The sequence below is a fragment of the Salvia hispanica genome, chromosome 2, assembly GCF_029641045.1.
Source record: "Salvia hispanica isolate PSC_SH4W2 chromosome 2, Shi_PSC_v1, whole genome shotgun sequence".
Taxonomy (NCBI): domain Eukaryota; kingdom Viridiplantae; phylum Streptophyta; class Magnoliopsida; order Lamiales; family Lamiaceae; genus Salvia; species Salvia hispanica.
Genome location: NC_142693.1, coordinates 60,483,947 through 60,506,897, shown reverse-complemented (window position 1 = coordinate 60,506,897; position 22,951 = coordinate 60,483,947). Strand labels below are relative to the sequence as shown.

The 22,951-nt window shown below is 32.5% G+C and overlaps 1 protein-coding gene across 1 annotated transcript; it reads right to left on the bottom strand.

The window, feature by feature from the left end:
- Positions 1-4,359: 4,359 nt before the first annotated feature.
- LOC125199110 (uncharacterized) lies at positions 4,360-5,331 on the bottom strand. Its single transcript, XM_048097256.2, has one exon. It carries the CDS (start codon positions 5,329-5,331, stop codon positions 4,360-4,362), a length of 972 nt encoding a protein of 323 aa, XP_047953213.2.
- Positions 5,332-22,951: the final 17,620 nt, after the last annotated feature.

Below are 22,951 nucleotides of genomic sequence, written 5' to 3'. Positions count from 1 at the left end.
TCAATAATTAAGAAATTAAGATAGTAATAGTAAAGATTAAAATTTAATTAGGATAATTAAACACTATTAATGCATTTAATATCCAGAATTTATGCAAAGTTTATTATGAGATGCGTGGGTTACTTGGAATACAATGTGCCGAATTGCTATCATTTAATTTTCCTATTTAAGATGATAATTTTAATTTTTGTCTACGATCTTTCATTGTGAAACTAAACATTAGATAAATTTCATTATTTTTGATGATATTTTACAAAAATGTCATTTTTATATATTAATTTTAAATGAAATGTGAGTGGAATGAGTTAGTGGAAGGTGAGACATATTACCATTTATGGTAAAAGTGAACCGAGACTCTTATTCGCAGACGGAGGAAGTAATTTATAAAAATAATATAGTATTCAAAGAGTCATATTCCGACCGAGAAGAATGCCAAAATACACTAAATTTCTATAAATTGGACAATTTGGAGCAGTGAAATTCACTCACTCACCATATTTCACATAGGTTTACAAGGATAGAAACTCTCCATTTCGTAGGAACTATAAATATTGGTATTTGTTATCTAAAAATTCACTCACTCACTACTTTATTTTTCATGGATAGGCGTCTGATGTTCTAGTTGCTCGAGTTCTTGCAAGAGGAAGGGTCGAAGGCGAAGAGTGAGCTTCTCAACCACACGAATTCTCTACCGAAATGAAGATATTCTTAACGGTGTGTATTATTTTTTTGTGTGTTTGTAGAATATATCCGGCAGACAAAATACAAAGAGAGCAACGGTTTTCACCAACAAAGAATAATAAAGAGAAGAGAAGGGCTGCTTATGTAATGTTGAAGGTGGTTCTGAGAGCTAAATTATAGGGATATTTTCCTTTTTGAAATTAAAATTTTATATATGTAATGTATAGGACGGTTTTAAAGCTAGATTATAGATTTATAGGGATATTTTCTTTTAAAATAACAAATTGTATACACATATAATATTGGAAACAATTTTTTATGCCAAGATATTTTTATTTATTTATTTTTATATTTCTTATTCCACATACATTTCTTATTGGAAGTAATACTATGCAGTATTTTAGGGAATAGAAGCACTTTCGGCCAAACCTAGCAATTAATGCATATATAGCGTCGCCATGATTGTTGGAACAAATTTATTTATCTACTATATATACATTTTTCAATCAAGGCATAACATATGAAGCCGTGTAATCTTATTGAAATTAATTGACTATATTTTTCGTAAGATCATAGAGTTCAATTGACTCTATTATTATTATTTTATTTTTAAATTACGGGTAATTTACATAAGAAAGTTGTTTAAATCCGAAAAATATCCATGCCCTTGAATTTATCATGTCACACTAATAATATTGTCATTTTGTAATTTATTCTTAAAACATATTATTATATACCCAAACTTTGAATGACTCAATCTCAGTAATTAATAACTAATCTGAAATTTTAAAATTTTAAATATGATAATTAAGTTGTTAGAAATTATAATCAGACTTAAATGTTACATGTATTGGAGTGTAGTACAGTATACAATCAATTACTCTAATTTATGTAATTCTCGATAGTTTTTTTCTTTTGTTGTGTTTGATCTTCCTTGATCGATTTTCTCTCAATTTATTTTTTCATTTTAACTTGGAGATTCAACTGCATTCATTTTTTCATATTTGGAAAATGCAATTTCCATTCGAATAGTAATTATACACTCATTTTGTCTCATATATCTCTAATGGCTAATAACATATTTCTTTAATAATTGGAAAATAATGACCACTGAAATAAAATTTAATTCAATAAAATCTAACAATATGGGTAGTGGTTGAACTTCTACACATTTTTGGTTTAGATTAAACAAAATCTTCCATTGAGAACGGTTAAACATTCTATGCCATTTATTACTACTTCAATTTATAATAAATTATACTTGGGATCCCTAAGACCATGTTTATCAGCAACCATCCAATCCAACCCAACCATCCACTTTTTCAATATTTAATTCATTTCTATCTCTTCCACATCATCTTCTACATCATTAATATTCATCCAACCCAACCACACCTATTTTCATGGTTTATCAATGACCACCCAACCAAATATATGCTCAACCAAATCGTTTAGCAGAGCTTTGTGAGCTTCTCTGTTTTGAAGTTGGGCTTTATTTTTCATGTAAGAAGCTAGACTCGCGATCCTATTCGTAGAATATATGAAATCATTATTCGCATCTCCACCTTCGTTCTCACGACTACTTCGTCCAAGTCGATCTTGAATAAATTCGGCTGGATCACAATAGTTTGAATACGTGCTTCTTTCATCTTCCACTATCATATTATGCAAGATTATGCAAGCAATCATTATTTTCCCCATAATATCACGATCCCAAATAAGACATGGGCATTTGATAAAAGCAAAACGAGCTTGCAAAACACCAAAAGCTCGCTCAACATCTTTTCGCGCGGACTCTTGATGTCGAGCAAACAACTTGTGCTTCATCGTTTGTGGACCCGGAATAGATTTGACAAATGCCGCCCATTGAGGATATATGCCATCAGTAAGATAATACCCCATATTTTTTTCGTGGCCATTTACTATATAATATTGATTGACCTTCGGTGCTCGACCTTCGAAAATATCATCAAAAACAGGAGATTGTTCAAGCACATTAATATCATTTTTCGAACCTGGAGTTCCAAAAAAAGCATGCCAGATCCACAGATCTTGAGATGCTACTGCTTCCAAGATGATTGTCGGACTCCCGCTTCTTCCCGCATATTGTCCAGCCCATGAAGTGGGACAATTTTTCCATTCCCAATGCATGCAGTCAATACTACCCAACATGCCTGGAAACCCACGTTGTTCTCCAATATGCAGAAGTCTTGCCAAGTCTTCTTCGGTGGGCTTTCGCAAGTACTCATCGCCAAAGTTTGAAATTACACCTTCAACGAACTTGATGAGAGATTTGCGAATGAGTTGTGCGCTCATTCTCAAATATTCGTCGTGCAAGTCGGCCGCCGTCCCGTAGGCCAACACCCTCATCGCTGCTGTACATTTCTGAATGGCAGACATACCAAGCCGACCAGTAGCATCACGCTTTTGCAAAAAACAGTTGTCGGTCTCGACGAGCTTGTTCATTATTTTTTCGAACAAAGGTTTTCGCATGCGATATCTTGTTCGGAAAAAATCTGGAGGATAGATTGGATCTTCAGCAAAGTATTGCTCGAAAATAATATCATGACCCTCCTCGCGTTTCCTTTCAATGTATCTCCTTCTAGCTCTAACCGTTTGGGTTGTAGGTTGTGAAGATAGGGTTGTTGGCCAAATAGCTACATCCTGGATTAGTTGATCGAGTTGTTGATTTTGTTCAACAATTTTTTCTTCCCATTCATTGTCTTCGAGAAGATTGAAAGGTTCAAAATTAGAACTTGATGACATTTTTTTGGGAGAGTTGGCTCAATAATTGTGAGAGGATTTGTGTGTAATTTTCGTGAAGCATATAGATAAATATATAGAAGTTATTTGTTGAGCATAGGCTTCCACTACTATCATTTGTGAGCACATGGGTTTTCCTTGGATTCTACCACCACTTGTGATAAAAAAAAATGACTTGTAATGTAGTCATACTTTGATTTTCGTGATCACATGGGTTTCTATTGGATTCCACCACCACTTGTGATGGAGAATGACTTGTCATGTAGTCATACTTTGATTTTCGTGATCACATGGGTTGAGTAATGGATTTCACCACCACTTGTGAGTGGAAAATGTCTTGTCATGTAGGCATACTTCCATTATTCGTGATCACATGAGTTTCTAATGGATTCCACCACCACTTGTGAGTGAAAAATGACTTATCATGTGGGCATACTTCCATTATTGGTGATCACATGGGTTACTAATGGATTCCACCACCACTTGTGATGGAGAATGACTTGTCATGCAATCATACTTTGATTTTCGTGATCACATGGGTTGAGTAATGGATTTCACCACCACTTGTGAGTGGAAAATGACTTATCATGTGGGCATACTTCCATTATTGGTGATCACATGGGTTACTAATGGATTCCACCACCACTTGTGAGCACATTTTATCTATTCATGCTTTGATTGAAGGGCTTATCACATAAACTGGAAATTACATAAGCAACCGAAATTGGAGATTACATACTAAGCAAGCGCCAAATAAAAGTTACATACTAAACAACGGAAATTGGAGATTACATACTAAGCAAGCGCCAAATAAAAGTTACATACTAAGCAACAGAAATTGGAGATTACATACTAAGCAATAGAAGTTGAAAGTTACATACTAAGAAACATACATTGAAAACAGGTAAACTACGATCACTTCCCAAACAATTCTGCTATTAGATTGCGTTTCAGCGTTTCTTCTTCTGGAGTTAAGTCCCTCCTAGCCATCAGCGGAGTAAGGATAGCTGCCTTGATGTTCCGTTCCTGAATATCACTAGCTGCCTTGATCTTCCGTTCTTGAATATCACATTCCCTTTCACGTGTGACTCTCATTTCACGCAGTGCTGCAGTGAAATCATTAGGAACCGTATATGATGGTGTTGCAACTTCTTTGCCTTTTCTTTTAGCCTTAGCCTTAGCTTTATCTCTTCCAATAGGACGTTGTAATGTTGAAGAAACACTCCCAGGTGTGGAGTTGATTTGAGGTCCTCCCTCCTCACTAGTCCTCGACCTTTTTGAGCTTCCACGACTTTCTTCAAGGCTGTCGTCATCTGGCTGGTATCGCGATGAACCGGTGCTATTCAACTTCAATTCCCACTTGGGATAGTGTCGCATCACGCTCTCAAACACCTTATGGTGAGTAAATTTACCCTTACCATAGATTTGTTGAGCGGCTTTCTCAATGTCCTCATTAGATTGGCCGCTTGTAGCTCGTTCGTGTGCACGCTTGTATGCAGCAATCCACTTGGAGACATTTTTGTTGAGTCGTCTGTAGCACTGTCTCAATGACTCCAAACTCCTTTGTTCGCCCATTGTTGGATTTTCTTTTCTTATTTGTTCATATTGAACAAGAATATTTTCCCATAGATTCGCACTAGTTCGGTTGGTGCCAACACATGCATTTGTGCTGATAAAACACCAAGTAGACATTAGCGCATTGTCTTCTTGCTCATTCCAACCATGTGGAGCATTTGAAGCATTCACATTAGTTTCAAATTGGCTAGAATTTGGAAAATTATCAAAGTTAGGGATATAATCTTGGGAAGGATTGAAAGTTTGGGAAGGATTGAAATTTTGGGTTGAGTAGAAATTTTGAGAATCAGAGAATATCTCATCATCATCCATGATGAACAACAAAGAGGACCAAAAAATAAGAAATTATATCAAAGAAAGGATTATAGAATGAGAAAAGATAAGATTTTGTTTTTCAAAGGTATAGCAAATGTGGTCTCTATTTATAGAGAATGAAAAATTATGAATTTTGATATAATTTTTATAATTATTTAACATTTTATTTTCGAGATATATTAATTATAGAAAAAAAAATAACAACCAATGATTTGGCACAATCTCATTGGCTGAATCATTAATAAATTTGACCAACCAAGAGGTTGGTGGTTGCCATTTGACCGACCATTGTCGAAGAGAGAGAGAGACCCCTTGAATTCATTATTTTTTTTTTAAATGCATGGTGACGTGGCGGTCGACCATGCAGTACCGATAAACGTGGTCTAAGAGCAACTCCAAGGGGGGAAGGTAAATGAAAATGGTATATCATGTTTATACATTGTCAAAAAGTGCAATATACCTTTCTAAAAATCAATCAACTCTAAGGATAAAAGGTATATAGAAAGGTATATCATTTAAAAAAAATAAAATAATAGTACAAAAGCATTAAAAAATTATAAAGTGTAATACCTTCTCAAATATCTTCTCCCTTGGAGAATGATTTTTTATGAAAAGAAGGTAAATATGGTGGTTATATAATTTTACCTCTCCATTGATGGAGATGTAAAGATACCTCTTCAAAATGGGAAAAGGTTTAATACATTCTCAAATACCTCTCCCCTTGGAGAATGATTTTTCATGAAGAAAAGGAAAATATAATAGTTATATTAGTTTAACTCTCCATTTACCTCTACCCTTGGAGATGCTCTGAGAGTCAGTAGAGAAGAATGTAAAAGGCATTATCGGATTAGAATGGCAAAAACTACTAAATTTTCTATAAATATCAATTCTGTTAATTAAAATTGTCATGCACTCATGAGCGTGGTGGAAAAAAAAAGTCTAGCTTTGCATTTCGTTTTTGAGCCTGCGTATACGTATTCCGTTCCTTCTATTACATTTCTTAAACCTATGAAACACAATTATTTGATTAGATGGTTCACAAGTATAACTTCACTACTTTGGCTCCAATAAATAATACCATTGGGTGAATAAATGCTTGGATGAATGCAAGGAAGATTTTTTTTTTGTTTTCCATTCACATAACCCTATTGTAAAGCACTTTCTTGATATGAGCATATAAACATATTTACAGCCAAGATTCAGGTAAAAAAACCTCTACTATTACTAAGGATTATCAAGTAGGCCGACCAAGTGTAAAATATCGAATACGGATCTAAAACTCCCAAAAGAATAAGTGATCAATAAAGTAAAATTGAACTGGGACGGAGGCAGAATTTTATTGATGTTTGGCTCATTTGTTGGTCATGATGAGTATATTTTAAAATTAAGGGTTTAGGATTTAGGTTTCAAAGTTTGAGTTTTTAGTGTATAGGGTCACTATATTGCAATGAAATGAAGCTCGACTAGGAAGTTTCTCACCAATGGAATCTTAAATTATAGCTTTTGATAAACAATATCTTAAATCTCATTAGGAGAAGGGGTAATTATACATTCTTTGGTGTATTTTTTTTTGTTTTGTGTGATGGAAATTTGCTTTATTTTTTAGTCTCACGGTTAGAATCATTTTTCCATTTTACAAAAATAATGTACAATATGATTTTCCACGTATTTATATTTTAACTGAATCCTAACTTCCTTCGTCTGTTTTTACTAAGCGGGCCATATTAAAACTTAAACTAAAAACAACCGTTTTTCTTAGAAAATGGAGTAATATATAGAGAGTTTAAATGATCCATTTTTCAATTTTAAATGCAAAACGATTAATTCATATTTACGATTAAAGATAAAATGTAAATTGTGGGATTAAAGGGCCTCTAAAAATATAATTATATGTTAGAACGTACGATTAGTAGAGCTCTAGTAACTAATAACGTATTTCTTTAATAAATGGAAGACACTGACCATTGAAATCAAATTTAATTCATTTAAACCCAACAACATGAGTAGTGGTTGTAACTTTATTTGTTCAAATATTTGATGTTAAGAAATTACTTATAGGGGCAATGGGGTTTAGCTGTTTTATGATTTTGGGTTTCTTTATCTAATTTGGTTCAAGATTCAATTTTTTAATTTGGCAAAATTATTAATTTCTATTTGTAATAAATTGGTTTGGCACGATCTATCCCTATAGTTATGAATTAATTATATTAAATGTCTTGTGTTATATTTAATAGAGATAAATCATTTTCTATCTATCCAACTATGGAATTCAAATATGTATTCTTTAAAATTTAATCACAAATTATAAAATCGTATTCATGAATTCATTTAATAATTAGAAATTATAGTACTAATTTAAAAGGATAAAATACAAAATAAGCATGTGTCTATTAATAAATTAACTCATAATATTAAATTAATCTAGATTTTGAAAAGAATGCGGAGTTAGAAGTTTTAAAAGGTGATAATATTTTTAAACATATAATATATACTACTCTCTCCGTTCCATAGTAGTGGAATTATTTTGTCATTTTAGTACGTTTCATAATAATGGATTCGTTTCCTTTTTTTTAGTAAAAAGTGAACTCATTTCTAAAATTAACAATTTTCATGTAATGATATTGTTTATAATTTTAGTTAATTAAATTACATTCTAAAATTAATATTTTAAAATTATTTTAGCCCGTGCATAGCACGGGTGTAATACTAGTATAAAATAAAGATCCGGTACCATTTACGTGCGAAAGTGAAAGATCAGATACCATTTATGTAGTTCACTACCATGACGTTCAATTGGAGGGCATTTAGATAAACTACGAATCAACACAAACAATAAGTTAAACTTTTGAAAATAAAAACAATCAACAATGATCTTAATTTGGAATATTTATTTCTTTAGGTTGCCCCACAAAATGGGTTATTATACATAAATGCAAGTCACTTTAATCCTTAAAATTTCTTATTTTTCCTTTAAGTGTGAAAGAATATATATTTGAGTTTTTGAAAGTGCATATTCTTGTGAGACGAAATAAAAAGAAAAAAAAGTGTTTATTCTTATTGGACGAATGGAGTATAAGTCAACTCTACCCAATTTAACGATGGTTCGACAAAATAAATGTAAAAAACAGGGAGTATAAATATAAAAAGAATAATTTTGTCATATTGAGATTATCAAACTAAAAAAACGGTGGTTAGTTACACGCATCTCCTTTAAACCTTTGTTATTCTTAGCCAAAATTTTAATTTTTTTCAGACCCAATCAAGCAAAAACAATATCCAAATAGAAATTCAAGGTGGAGGATTCGTAGTGGTTTCCCTTTAATTTAATGCAAATTTTATAATTCATACTCATTATATTATTTTAATCCCTAAGTCAACTAGATAGCATCCATTCTATAAAAGCACCTTGTATGCTTTTACAATTTATAGAATAAAAAACAGAAAGTCACACGCAGTCAATCATCCACGAGGAATTTTGTCTACACAGTTGGTATTTTTATCTAAATTAAATATTTTAATTCAATCCCATTTATTTATAAAACTAATATTAACACCCGTACTATGCACGATATATAAGAGATACAAAATATAATAACTATACATAAAATAAGAATTCAAAGCAATGTGAAAGATTTAGAAAAATACAAATGTATTTAACTTGTCTCACTCTAAATGAAAACTTTACTACTCCCTCCGTCCCATAGTAGATGTCACATTTCCTCTTTTAGAAAAATTTCCTCTCACATTAATTATAAAATTATATTTTCTCTCACCACTTAACACACAAAATAACACCTCCTAAAATCCTGTGCCATCTTCCAAGTGTGACATCTACTATGGGATGGAGTGAGTACTTCATAACGAATGAAACATTTATGCAATTTTGACATCTCTCTAAATGTGCCTCTTTTGGCAAGCAATGCCCCAATGTACAACAACAACAGTAAAACCGACTTCTTTGATATGTTGCCCAAAAGGAGCTAGAGAAGAAGGGACTGTCTGATGTAGATTCGGAGGGGCACGATGCTCCTGGTCGTCGTTAAGCTGGCTTATATCTTTTGAATATTCATATATAGTTGGTAAGAAACTCTACCCAACAAGCGAATTACATTTTACTTATATCGGAATTTTGTGCGTACTTAATGATGACGACACTTTGAATGACTTTATGTCTTGTGTAATTTGCACTTATATCGAAATTTTGTGCGTACTTAGTGATGATGACATTTTGAACAGTTTTATGTCCTTTTATTAACAATTGCTAGTTTTATAGTACTCCCTCCGTCCCATTAAAGATGACCCACTTTCCTTTTTGGTTTGTCCTAACCAAGATGACCCATTACTTAAAATGGAAACTCCTTTATCTCTACTTTATCCTCTCTCTCTTACTTTACTCTCTCCATTTAACACACAAAATAAAGTTGCATAAAATCTCGTGATGCCCAAGAAATGGGTCATCTTCCTTGGGACGGAGGGAGTATGAAATAAATTCATGCTCACATCTACATTAATTTTAAAGTGTATATCGTTCATATAACTACTACTAGTAGTTAAACCACCCAAAATCATTGATTCAAAAATGGGGGTAGGAATAAGTTATAAATCCACATTTAAGTGGATGGTCTTCCTCTCATCCTTTCCCTTTAAGGCCAATAATAATTGAAATTATAAACATGGTGTAGTCTTCATATAGAATTACAAATATTCCGTCGAAGTATGAATTTAAATCCAAACAAAAAAAGTTTTAATTAATTTAGTACTATTAAAATGGGCTGGTAGCGAAAACATTTTTCGGTCGGGAAAGCCAATATCCAACACAATTTGCCATAGGTAGGTGGCCGGGCCCAAGTACCACTTTTTCATTGTACTATTATTATTTGCAAAAAATATTAATTAATTTAGTACTACTATTAAATCAGAGAAAGTTGTATGTTCTTATGCTTGTTTAGCGTAATATTTGACAAAATATTATCAAATAGGAGTATTACGTATGACAAATATATCATAACGGTAACATACCGAATTTTCGGTATATTGCATTTTGGGTCGGTACGGTATATTGTACCAAAAATGTCATACCGCATATTGTACCGAAAACTACAAACCTTTATCAAGTACTAATATTTATAGCATGTGTTCCTATGAATTAAAAGCTTTCTTAAATAGTCATATTGTGTCTTTCTAGAGATCAAGAAAACATTGTTGTGCCAATTCCTCCGTAATAAGGGATCCGAACATTGATCAAGTGTGGTAATATTTATTTCTTAACAATTTATAGCATTTTCTGTTTCTCTTGTCGCTTACTCCGGTTTATAATTTCAGTCAGATGCTAATGAAGGATAAAGAATATTCCTACCCGAATTATGAGTAGGTCAATTTTCATTATGATGTCCTCAACAAACTCAATTTTCATTATAAGTACTGTTTTGTGCCCTTGCAATATTGATGTCCTCAACACACTCCATCTCTTCCTGTCATAAATGTTCCTGAGGTCTTAGGTCATTGCTCTTGGAAATTTGCATGACATAGAGAATTGGGAAAGGAGTTGAAGGTCTTATATTTTAAAATTTTTGCATATTTAGTAAATAAATAAAGTTTATGTGAGTAGAAACGAGCTCGATGCGAAATCAAACAAAAGAAAGTAAAGAACACCGGCGATTACGTGGTTTGGCTCTAGGCCTACGTCCACGGGCAGAAATCTAGCGTGCGTTGTATTGATCACTCAAAAGGATTTACAAGAAGCTCACAACTCTCAATGTTTACAAGATGAAGAACTAACTATCTCTCAACTCGTTCGAAGAAGATAACCCCGAGAGCAACTCGCACAGTTGGAGAAAAACCCTTGCCTTCACTCTTGATTTTCACCTCTCGAATAATGAATCTCCTCTCACTGGCTAACCGGTATTTAACCACGGTTAGCTCATTCAAGAACCAATCTAACCAACTCCAACCGTCGCACTTCAGCTCAACTTCGTAAGGTAGTTACTCCAACGGCTACTTTCCCAAAGAAGAGCCTTCACCGCTCCAACGGTCTTATTTTGGTTTTGGTCAGCTCAATAACCAACAATTTAAGTGTTGAAAAGAGCTCATCAATATTTAGGTTGTTCATACTTTGCATCACGTTCTCTTGCTGAAAATGCAGTACTTATCTTCTGCCTGTACAATTACATCTCCGGGAGACATATACACAATTCTCCGAGAGACATATACAGTTAATTTGCGTGGGAACATTCTAATTTTCGATGAAGCACAATAAGTTGAAATGATCACACACTATTTGATCTATATATTATAATTTATTAAGTTTTCACCTACATTTTGTTTATGCCATTGCAGTAATATAGAGGACACAACACGAGAGAGTGCTAGTTTTGATTTGAATGAACAAACTCTTGACGGTAAGTTAGGTGCCATTTTTTTTAAGTGATAAGGAGCTGATGGAGATGTTATCCGATACTCTAAGAGTTAGTTTTAACAGAATGTGTATTATATATGTTGTTGATGGGATGAAGTCTACTGAAGGCATGGGTAGTGAACATGTGGGAGAGAAGGTGGTGGAAAAGGTTGAAACTGTGAAAAATAGCAAGAATGTGGTTGAAAAGAGTAACTTTGAGTCTGCCACAAAAATTAGAAATTCCACTTCTATGAGAAAGGGTAAGAGTGCGATTGAAAAAAATGTGGTTCAATCAGTGGAGAAGAGGGTTGTAGAAAGTGTTAGTAAGAATGTTGTTATATCTTTTGGTGGAAGTGGTAGTGAGAGAGTGGTTAAGTCTACTAAGAAACAAGGTAGTGAGAGGGTGTATAAGTCTACTAAGAAGCAAGGTAGTGAGAGGGTGATTAAGTGTACTGAGAAGCAAGGTAGTGAGAGGGTATACAAGTCTATTGAGAAGCAAGGTAGTAAGAGGGTGGTTTACTACGAAGCAAGGTAGTGAGAGGTTTAGTAAGAATGTAACTGAAGCTGTAAGTAAGACAATGGCTCGATCTGTGGATAATAATGCAAGTGGAGCTGGGAGTAAGAGTTTGAGTAATTTTGTGGAGAAGAATAATATGAGTGGTTTTGTGGAGAAGAATTTGAGTGGTCATGTACATGAGAGAGTTGGATCAGCTAATGAGGTTTTTGGAGAAGGTGAGTATGAGAGTTCAAGTGATGGCAGTTATATACCATCAAGTGATGAGGAGACCGATGATGAAATGGAAGTCGATGAGCTAGTGTCTAAGGATGAAGAATATGAACAATGCAGAAGGAAGATGAAATAGAGAACGAAGCCCTCTGTAATAACTGATTAGATGTTCCAGGGATAGTCAATGGAGGACAGAAGAGTGACTATGTGTCTGAATATGAAAATTCTGAAGTGGATGATTTTTATTCTGACTCCACTGATTTTGAAAATGAAGGGAGACGATCTAGACAACGACATGCTAAAGTGATGTATGATCCAAAATGTGACCAGGCTAGAGACGCACTTACAAATAATGCAGTGTTGAATGGATAGAAAATTCATTTTAAAAGAGCAAGTAAGAATGAATTTGAAGCTGAATGGATGATATCTGGGAGTCGAGGGAGGACAAGTGATGTATTTTTAATAAAAAATCAGGAAGGGGTTCACATTTGTCCCATGGCTATGAGGAATAAAATTGCTACATCAAATTGGATTGCTAGAAACTACTTTCATGTCTTTTATACAGTACAATGTACCGAAATATCGTGATGCACAAAAAATCTATTTTATACACAAAATATTTAATATGAGGATTTATATATATATATATATATATAGGGTCTTCATCTACCAAAATCAGTCCTTAAGTATAGAAATATAGACCATATGTAGACCGTCAGATCTGGTGATTAATGGCTAAGATCTGTAGTGACTCCTCGTTTTGTATGGGTCATAATAAGACCGATCTGTGTCATGTGAGGGGTAATTTAGGAATCAGAAATATTAGGAATCTGAAATATTAGGAACCGTCGTTCCGTTTTCTAGGCGCTGATTAATTGGGATTTGGGAGTGATTACTGCACACGTTAAGTTGGTGCTTGGATTCCCGCGCCATTCAATCTCACTCTCTTTCATCAAAATCCCTTCAATTTCCCACAAATCTTCTTCTTCTACCACCAAATCAACCAAAAATCCTTCAAAAAAAAAATCCTCTCCGCCCACAAAAATCGTCGTCTCCCATACATTCATCGTCTCCTCCACAAAAACATCGCCTCCTTCCACACAATCGTTTCTTCCACAAAAACCCTATTCCTAGTCCAGAAAATCGACGAAGAAGGGAAACCAAAAAACCTAATTCAACAATGGTGGACACTCGAGCATTTGGATCGGCTAGTCATGACGGAAAAGGTTAGTAAGAATTTGTTCAACCCTTGACTTCAATTTGACAAAATCAAGACAAAATTTCACTTCAATTCGTTGTTCGACGCGTAGTGTATCAGAGAATGGACGCGAAGAAGAACAACCCGCAAATCCCAAAAGCACCGAAAGGTAAGTCGATTTCACTTTCTGGTATTTGGATGCATGTAGTTTTGTTTCGAATTTGGTATATAATTGTGGTTTTTGTTTAATAAGCAAAAGGCCAAACTTCCACAAAACCCTCAACTGAAGTGAGGCCTGGTAGCCACAGCACAAAACAAGGTTAAAGTTACTGATTTTGTACATTATGTAGCTCTGATTTTTAATAAATAATGAATTGGTATGACAAATATGGGAAACCAGGTATGGAATAAAGGCATATTTTTATGCTTTGTTGTTGTAATGTTATACGCTAATTTATTGATGTTTCAGATACGGGACCACATAACAAAATCATTCCAGAAGGGGAAAAAGGGAAAGAGACGGCTGGGGATTTTCCAATTTCTGAAAAAGGTGCTTACATTATTCAACTAGTAATAACTTGCTATGATTGTGATTATATCTCTACTTCACAATTGTTTTGTAATGACAATGAGATTAAGTTGGAACATGTCATATATTCTTCCCTCTGTTGTGTATGTACTACCCATTATTGTGGAAAACAAAAGAGTCATCTTTGGTGCCTGTGATGTAGTTATATAAGTGTGTAAAATGTATTACTTAGTTGAATCTTTTGAGAAACTATAATGCTTATTCTACTATGATCCAAGAAATTGATGAGGGTCCAGTAAGTTTATCATCTAAGAATAATGTCATACTTGCTAGGATATATATGTTGTACTAATTTATTGATGTTTCTTATACATCACCACATAAGAAAATCAGTCCAGAAGTGGAAAAAGAGAAAGACACAGATGATCATGTTTCCAGTTCTGGAAAAGGTACTTACTTTTAACACAAATAATAACTTACTATGATTTTGGTGATGTCTCTATTACACAAATGTTGATTTATGACGGTTAACTATAAGTATTAACATCGTTCCATTGCACAGATGCACTAATAGGGGGAGTAGACACTTCTGCAAAAGGGAACGAAATGGCAGAAAACGTAATGAAGGCTGCAAAAGGTTATACATTCACATTTTAAAAGAAAATCGTAATGCTTATTCCATCTAAGAATAATGGCATACTTGTTTAGGACTTGTGACAGTGACCCTAAAAATATACACTCAAATGTTTAGCTCAAATAATAACACAATCAGCTTCATTGTTTCTGGGTCATAATAAACAGATGTTGAAGTCATAAATCGTATGGGTAATCTGGGTCATAATAATCATTTATTCGAATCATTACATAATTACTTTAGTGCAACATGATGCCTCATACAACCACTTCTAAAGGTATAAATATTGCACTTCAAGGAGTAATGCACAACTTGTAAACATCTGTGTCTAATTTACTATATTTTTAAGTTTTATATAATCATGGCTGTAGTTACAGCTTTAATAAATACGTTGTGAAAGTATTATGCCATTGGAAAAATAATTAATTTTGCCTATAACTGTGTAGGTGTAGGCATGACTGGTCTGTCCTTAAACAAGGCAAACGAACTGATCATCGGGAAAAGAGCCAGAGCTAAGGAGAGCCTCAAAATTCTGCAATTGGAGACAACAACAAGAGATAAGGCATATACCTCCAATGCGACTGGCAATGTAACTGAATCACCTGATATGTCTAAAGGTATTAATCCATTATAAGACAACTAATACTATTAACTAAAAGTAATATTACCTGATTTGGATTTATGTTTGCAGGCTCAAAGCGCCTTCGTGAATCTGTGAAGAAAACAAGCTGTCCAGGTGAAGAAGAATTACACAAAAATGCACCTGGGAAGAAGGATAGCAAAGGGAAGGAAAAGGTCGAGGAGGTTGTTGTAATTCTCGTTTTGAGGACCATTGTTATTGTTACAATATATTATTTCAACTATATTCGTTTTTTGAGTCTCTATGCACTAGTACGATTACTCCAGCTGATGCTGCATTGTACCAATTAGTTTAAAAACAGATATACCCAACACATCTCTGTCCAATTTTGCTGCTGATATTTACAAATTTAAAGATTAACAGTATGATGATATGACCCAACAGTAACATAGATATGACTCAAACTACACCTACGCCTTTGTCCATCCAATGTTCATTCATTTAACTTAAATTGCACAAATAATGACGTGAAATTGGACGTCTGTACCACAAAGTTAGTCGTTGCGTAAAACTGCTCTCGGAAACAACCTGTAATGCATCTTCCGTGTTTTCTACATGCGAAATACTGTGTGATAAAAAAATACAATACAATGGGTGATAATAAATGAATATATGAGTCATAGCAACTTATGGTCAACTAGTGGCATAATAAACCAACATTTGAGTCCTGACATCACATTACTGAGTAACCTAATGTCTTATACCATTCTGTTCGAAATGTTCATATCAAACAAGCTGAAGCAATACAAAATATTCTTGTCATTGGGTCATAATAAACGAATATATGAGTCATGGAAATGTATGGGAAATTTGGGTGATAATAATCCAATATTCGAGTCATGCCATAAAACTCCTGAAAATCAGAATGCCTGATACAAAACAGACCGAACTGAGTAATTTCCAACAACATGACATTGAACTGATGTTACTTCAAAAGAAAAAGAAAACATGGTATCAAACTTCAGAATTTCTTGTCGAGCGCCGTTTTTCTTTCTCTTTTAATTTGACGCAATTCCTGCTAAATTTCTGCTCACCTTCTCTGTTACACACCATGTAAAACCATATGGTAAGATCATCAACCTTCTTTGAACCGTTCTTCCTTGTGTCAAAACCGACACATCGACCATAGTTCTCATAAAACTCAATGGCGTTGTCCAAAGTAGGAAAGCTACGACCAACAAAAGGTTTAAGCTCTATAGGGCATTCTGGTGTATTTAAATCTGTAATAATAAAAAACAAAGACAATCAGTGGCTGGTTGATTGTCCTAAAATAATACAGGCAGTATAAAGTAGTGCTAAAAATTGTTACAATATATAACATGTCATGCTAAGTGCATATTTGAGTCATACAAAAACATGTCATAGTTGCCCCTTTACTAAGTAATACTTGTATCATTACTACTACTGATGAAAACTCAAAGATAAAAACAAAATATGATAACATTGTGTCATACTAAGTGCGGATTGAAGTCATACGAAATAATGGCATAATAAACAGATAAATAAGTAACGATTGTAACATTACTAAAACAAAACGATAAATAATTCATGGTTGAATCATTATTAAAATTACAGTAACAAAAATAAAATCAAAACCTGTATTGTCAAGAATGTCATCGGGGGATGATTGATTATCTAGATGTGAAGTAGATGGCGTTTCAGATTCCATTTCCAGAACGATTGAATCTGGAAACAAGAGCTCTATAAGTGTAACAAAGTGATGCAACGACTGAATGTTAGAAAATGAAATATGTATTTTTCCACATTGTGGAATGCAAACTCAAAGGCTGTGAAGAAGAAGACAAAACTGGAAACTAAGTAGAAGGTCAAATGAATTAAAGCTCGTATGAATCTTCATAGATGAAATGAAGGTGAGAAATTATGGATTGTAACACACATAACTCACGCTGATGATGAGTGAGTGGAGAGAGGAATAAGCAACATTATAGGAACTTCCAAAACAAACGAAAACAAGGATTGACCAAAGTGACCTTTTATGAATATAAATGATTAAATTAATATAATCTGACAAATAAATCTAGCCATTAGATAATCTAATCTTAAGATGATCAAGCCTAATCCTATGGATAATAAACCGTCTGTATTTCTTTATTTAAGGCCATTTTTGTTTTGATCAAAATCCTATATATATATATATATAGAGGGCTGTGATCAATTGAGATTATTTAGGCTAATTGAGAAATGAGATGTAATATCAGCCACTCATGTCTATTAAATGAGTGGTCCAGATTTTGCCACACAATAAATATTATTAGATTAATTTAACATGAAAGGGTATAAGGGTCTTTTCGCGTTTTAATTTAGGGTTCTTCATCATATTTCATCTTTGATCGGCGATTCTGGTGAGAATTTCATGATTCAATCCTATCATTGATTGAATCTATTTTAACGATTTATGATTCAATTGATTCGCAAAATTAGACTCAGCCGGTTTCAATGATCTCAACGATAGCAGATTTGCGATTCAATTTTCGAAAAATAGACGACCAGTTCGACTGATTTCTGTGTTGATTTTGAAGTTTTTCGGTCGATTTTTCCGACTTTGATTCTGTTTTTATGTTCTATTTATTTATCTCCAGTCGAATTTGTTCCTAATCAATTTTTTTTTATTTTCTCATCTCTAGGTTCGATTTCAGTTCGTAATCAACCGCTAAGTGTTCTTTGATGGATTCTTCATCTTATTCCGAGTCTACGTCGACGAATGGTGGAGGTAGTCTGGTTTGATTTTCGTTAACATGAATTTTTTGTGTTATGTTGGTGATTTATGCTATGTTGACATGATTTATGTTACTTGGTAAATATTCTATGTTGTTGTTATGCTCTTTGTGGACATTCTGTTTGATTAATATTATTTTGTTGTGTTATGTTGGTGATTTATGCTCTGTTGACATGATTTATGTGTACTTGTTAAATATTCTGTCGACATCGTGTGTTTGAATTGGTGTATTCTAATTAAACTGGACATTTTGATCCTCGTAATTTGAAGCATGTTCTGATATTTTGCCTTACATAACTTATAACAATTGTCTAAGAATTTTACAAGAGTGGAGCCACCTCTTTAGATATAATTATAGGGGTTTTAATTGAAGCTACTTGAGAAATCAGCTCATTAATTCTTGACCGAGGAAGTAAACGTTAGTCTAAGTGGATCAATGTTTTGTTGGATTTTCTTGAATGTAAAAGTCCATATGATATAATATGGACAAAAATACCCTCAATACCTTGAAGGATACATATTTTTAATTAATTTATCACATACTCATATTTTTTGATGAATTTTCTAAATATAATTTGACATTCAATATTATCACTTAATTTTGTGACATGCAAGAAAGGTTCCTTCAACTTTTTATAATTAAAGAATTTTAAAATATTTTTGAGGTATGGATACTCATAAAATATCAAGGTCTCGGTCATTAGACGATACTTGAATATTGATATAGTATTTAAATATAATATTAATATATCAATATTCAAGTATCGTCTATTGACTTGTAACATTAATTTTTACGAGTATCCATATCTTAAAAATATTTTGAAATTCTTTAATTATAAAAAGTTGAAAAATGAACTCTTCTTGTCACAAAATTAAGTGATAATATTGAAGATTAATTATATTTAGAAAAATCATCAAAAATATATAATAAAGATATTTATAAAAAATATGATTATGTGATAACTTTATTAAAAATAGAGGGAACTTCTTTTTTTGTCCACGAACTTAGCTAAAGTATCATTTTAGGTCCGTGAACTTTGAAAATATCATTTGAGGTCCATCAACTATGTGATAATATCATTTGAAGTACTCTTTTACTATTTCCAAGTTTTTCTGTACGAAAATACCCTCAATACCTTAAAGGGTATATATTTTTAATAAACTTATCATATACTCATATTTTTTATAAATATCTTTACAATATATTTTTGACGATTTTTCTAAATATAATTTGACCTTCAATATTATCACTTAATTTTGTGACATGCAAGTTAAATTGCTTCTTCAATTATTTATATTAAAGAATTTTAAAATTGAATATAGAACTTCTTTAATAATAAAATGAATAAGGATTATTTCTTGCATGTCACAAAATTAAGTGATAATATTGAAGGTCAAATTATATTTAGAAAATTCATCAAAAATATATAGTAAAGATATTTATAAAAAATATGACTATATCATAAGTTTATTAAAAATGTATACCCTTAAAAATATTGAGGGTATTTTCGTCCAAAAAAACTTGGAAATAGTAAAAAAGTACTTAAAATGATATTACTCCATAGTTGATGGACCTCAAATGATATTTTCAAAGTTCACGGACCTAAAATGATACTTTGGCAAAGTTCGTGGACCAAAAATGATGTTCCCTCTTAAAAATATATACCCTTCAAGGTATTGAGGGTATTTTCGTCCATAAAAATTTAGAAATAGTAAAAAAGTACTTCGAATGATATTAACTCATAGTTGACGGACCTAAAATGATATTTTCAAAGTTCACGGACCTAAAATGATACTTTGACAAAGTTCGTGGACCAAAAAAGATGTTCCCTCTAATTTTTTATATATATATTAAAACTAATTCATCTATACATTTGTAGTGACATTGATACTATTATAAACAGGTGGAGTATATAACAGTTTTATTAGTAGTATTTCTTTAACAAGATTTGGTAAATAAAATATCTTTGTATTACGATATTTTTAAATGGTAAATTAAGCAATTGAGACGAGGAATAATTTTATTATTATTATTATTATTATTATTATTATTATTATTATTATTATTATTATTATTATTATTATTATTATTATTATCATCATCATCTTGTATTTGTATTTGCATCCTAAAAAACAATCTTCGACAAGAACTCATTTGATTTCTGACTTAAATTCAAGATTCTGGGAAGAAGATGATATATGTAAGTTGAGACTTTCATCATTATACATAAATAAAAAACTAAAAGACTAATTAAACTCAATAACATAGGGAGAATTTCACAGGCTGTTACAAACAAATATAACGAGAACAAGGCAAAACAGAAAACAAGATCTCCAATTAAACTCAATGTAGTAGAACAATTCTCTAAAGATGTCCAATAATCCTCTCACCGAAATCTATTTGGTAGCTAACTAGACCAATAATCCTCCTCCCGCTCCCCTTCCCCCTCCCCCTCTGGTACTTCTTTTGCTGGTACTGATTCTTCAACAGCTCACGGGATTTATCTCGGTGCAAACCCGCTTTGAACGGACATGGGTCCATAAACTTGCACGGGTGACCCCCGTGCTTGTAGTTTCCGCAGTGTTTATAGAAATCACGGCTGCGGTTACTTTTGATACCGTGCACCGTTTTCCAATGCTCGGTGATAGGCTGCCTGCTACTGCGGCGGAAATTTGGACAATCCACATGATTGCAAGGGAAGTTCCGTTGCATGGCCTTCTTCGATATTTTTAAATGGTAAATTAAGTCATTGAGATGAGGAATAATTTAATTATTATTATTATTATTATTATTATTATTATTATTATTATTATTATCTTGTATTTGTATTTGTATTTTATAAAATAGACGGGAGAACATTTTCAGTATCAAAAAAAGTTAAATTCATCCTAATCCATCTAATCCATTCATTCATCTCCAATAGTATTTGGGTTGGTTCGGTGTATAGTACCAAAAACTTGTATATTGTACCGAAAACTACTATATAACAAAATATCGTATCGATATTGCGGGTATACCGAATGACAAAATATCATATTCTATATCATATTAAGACTTCCTAATGACAAAATATTAATCAATATTTGTGGAATAGGCTTGAGTATTTAGCGTAGTAAATGGGCTTCAGTTTTTTATTGTGTAAGATAAGGAATTAGTGAAACAATGTTGATTGTACAATTTTGGTTGTAAAGAAATATTTGCATATGTCCCAACAAAGAAAATTCAATTTCTTTTATTATTTCCAAATCGTAGTAATAAATACTCCGCTTTCACATAAAAATAATCTTCTTCTTTCATTTGGAGCCGTTCCACAAAAATAATCATCTTCCATTTTTGGCAAGTTATTCTCTTTTATGAGGTGAGTAACAATACCTCAATCACTTTTTATTTCTACTTCTCTTTTATTTTACCTATTGTCCATTAAAACACATGTCATCCTCTAAGCCCTTAATTTTTAGGACGAAGAGATAAGATTTATTTCTAAAAATATGATTATCTTTATTTTATTCTCTCTAATACATTATTCTCTCTTTAGTTTATAGTAGTACATATAATAACACGATATTAAATCATGAGTAAAAGACATGTTTAGTCCCTAGTATTTAAGATTCACACACCATAGAAATAGACCATTTCGGTTTGACATGAGTTTTAATGTTTGATTAGTAAAGTAAAAGAAAAAGGAAAAAAAGTAGTTGAAATTATGTAGTGAATGATGAGGCTCATAAATGACAAAGTAAAAAAGAAGAAGAAAAATGTTACCATAAATGAATATGGACTATTTGTATGAGACAGGCGGAAAAGGAAATATGACCTATTTTTATGAGACATAGGGAGTATAGGTAGAGGTTAACGATGCTAGTTTTTTCCGCTAAGAGTCTATAGTGCGAAAGCTCAAATACTAAGGACTACATGTGTGGTTCACTCCAAACTTATACTCTCTACGTCCGTCATTAGGAGTTTTATTTGAATTCGACACATGTTTTAAGAAATATAAAGGAAAGTGGATAAGAAAATATAGTCAAATGTTGAACTCATTTTTATATACTCCCTCCATCCCAAGATAATCAAGTTATATTCCTATTTGGGATGACCCATTATAAGTGAGTCATTTCCTTTTTAAGCAAAAAATCATTTCTCTTACTTTATTCTCTCCTTACTTCTCTACTTTTCCCTCTCTCATGCTTTATCTCTCTATTTTAACTCGTTAAATATCAATTCATTAAATCTTGTGCCCAAAAGAAGTGTTTCCCTTATCTTGAGACGGTGGGAGTATTAATTTTATAATAGAATGTAAGTGGAATGAGTTAGTGAAAAGTTAGATTTACCTACCCTTTATAGTAAAAGTGAATTGAGACTCCTAATAGGATGGACTAAAATAGTACAAAAGTGTATATGTAGAATATTTTGATTTGTTATGGTTTTGGAATTGAAGTGGGATAAAATTCATATGAAATTTGACTTTTTTTTTTTAAACAATGATTATTTAATTAAGAATAGAAAGTGTTGAAGCATCTGAGTGACACACAAAAAATTGTCATTTTGGTTGGAGAAATAACGCATAGTGGTTTTTTGAGTTGTCGAAACTTTACAAACTCAGAGAGGCAAATGGATTTGGATATATCTCACAAAAAATTGCATTCAATCAAAATTGTTAAATTTAGTAGGCTACATATAATTTTGTCGAGCTCTCATGTTTAGTCTGAGATTTTATCCAATGAAATTCGAACTTTGAGATTTAACATAGAATTAATCTC

Coding starts and splice junctions, on each gene's coding strand:
- LOC125199110 (XM_048097256.2), bottom strand. CDS start 5,331: ATGGATGATGATGAGATATTCTCTGATTCTCAAAATTTCTACTCAACC.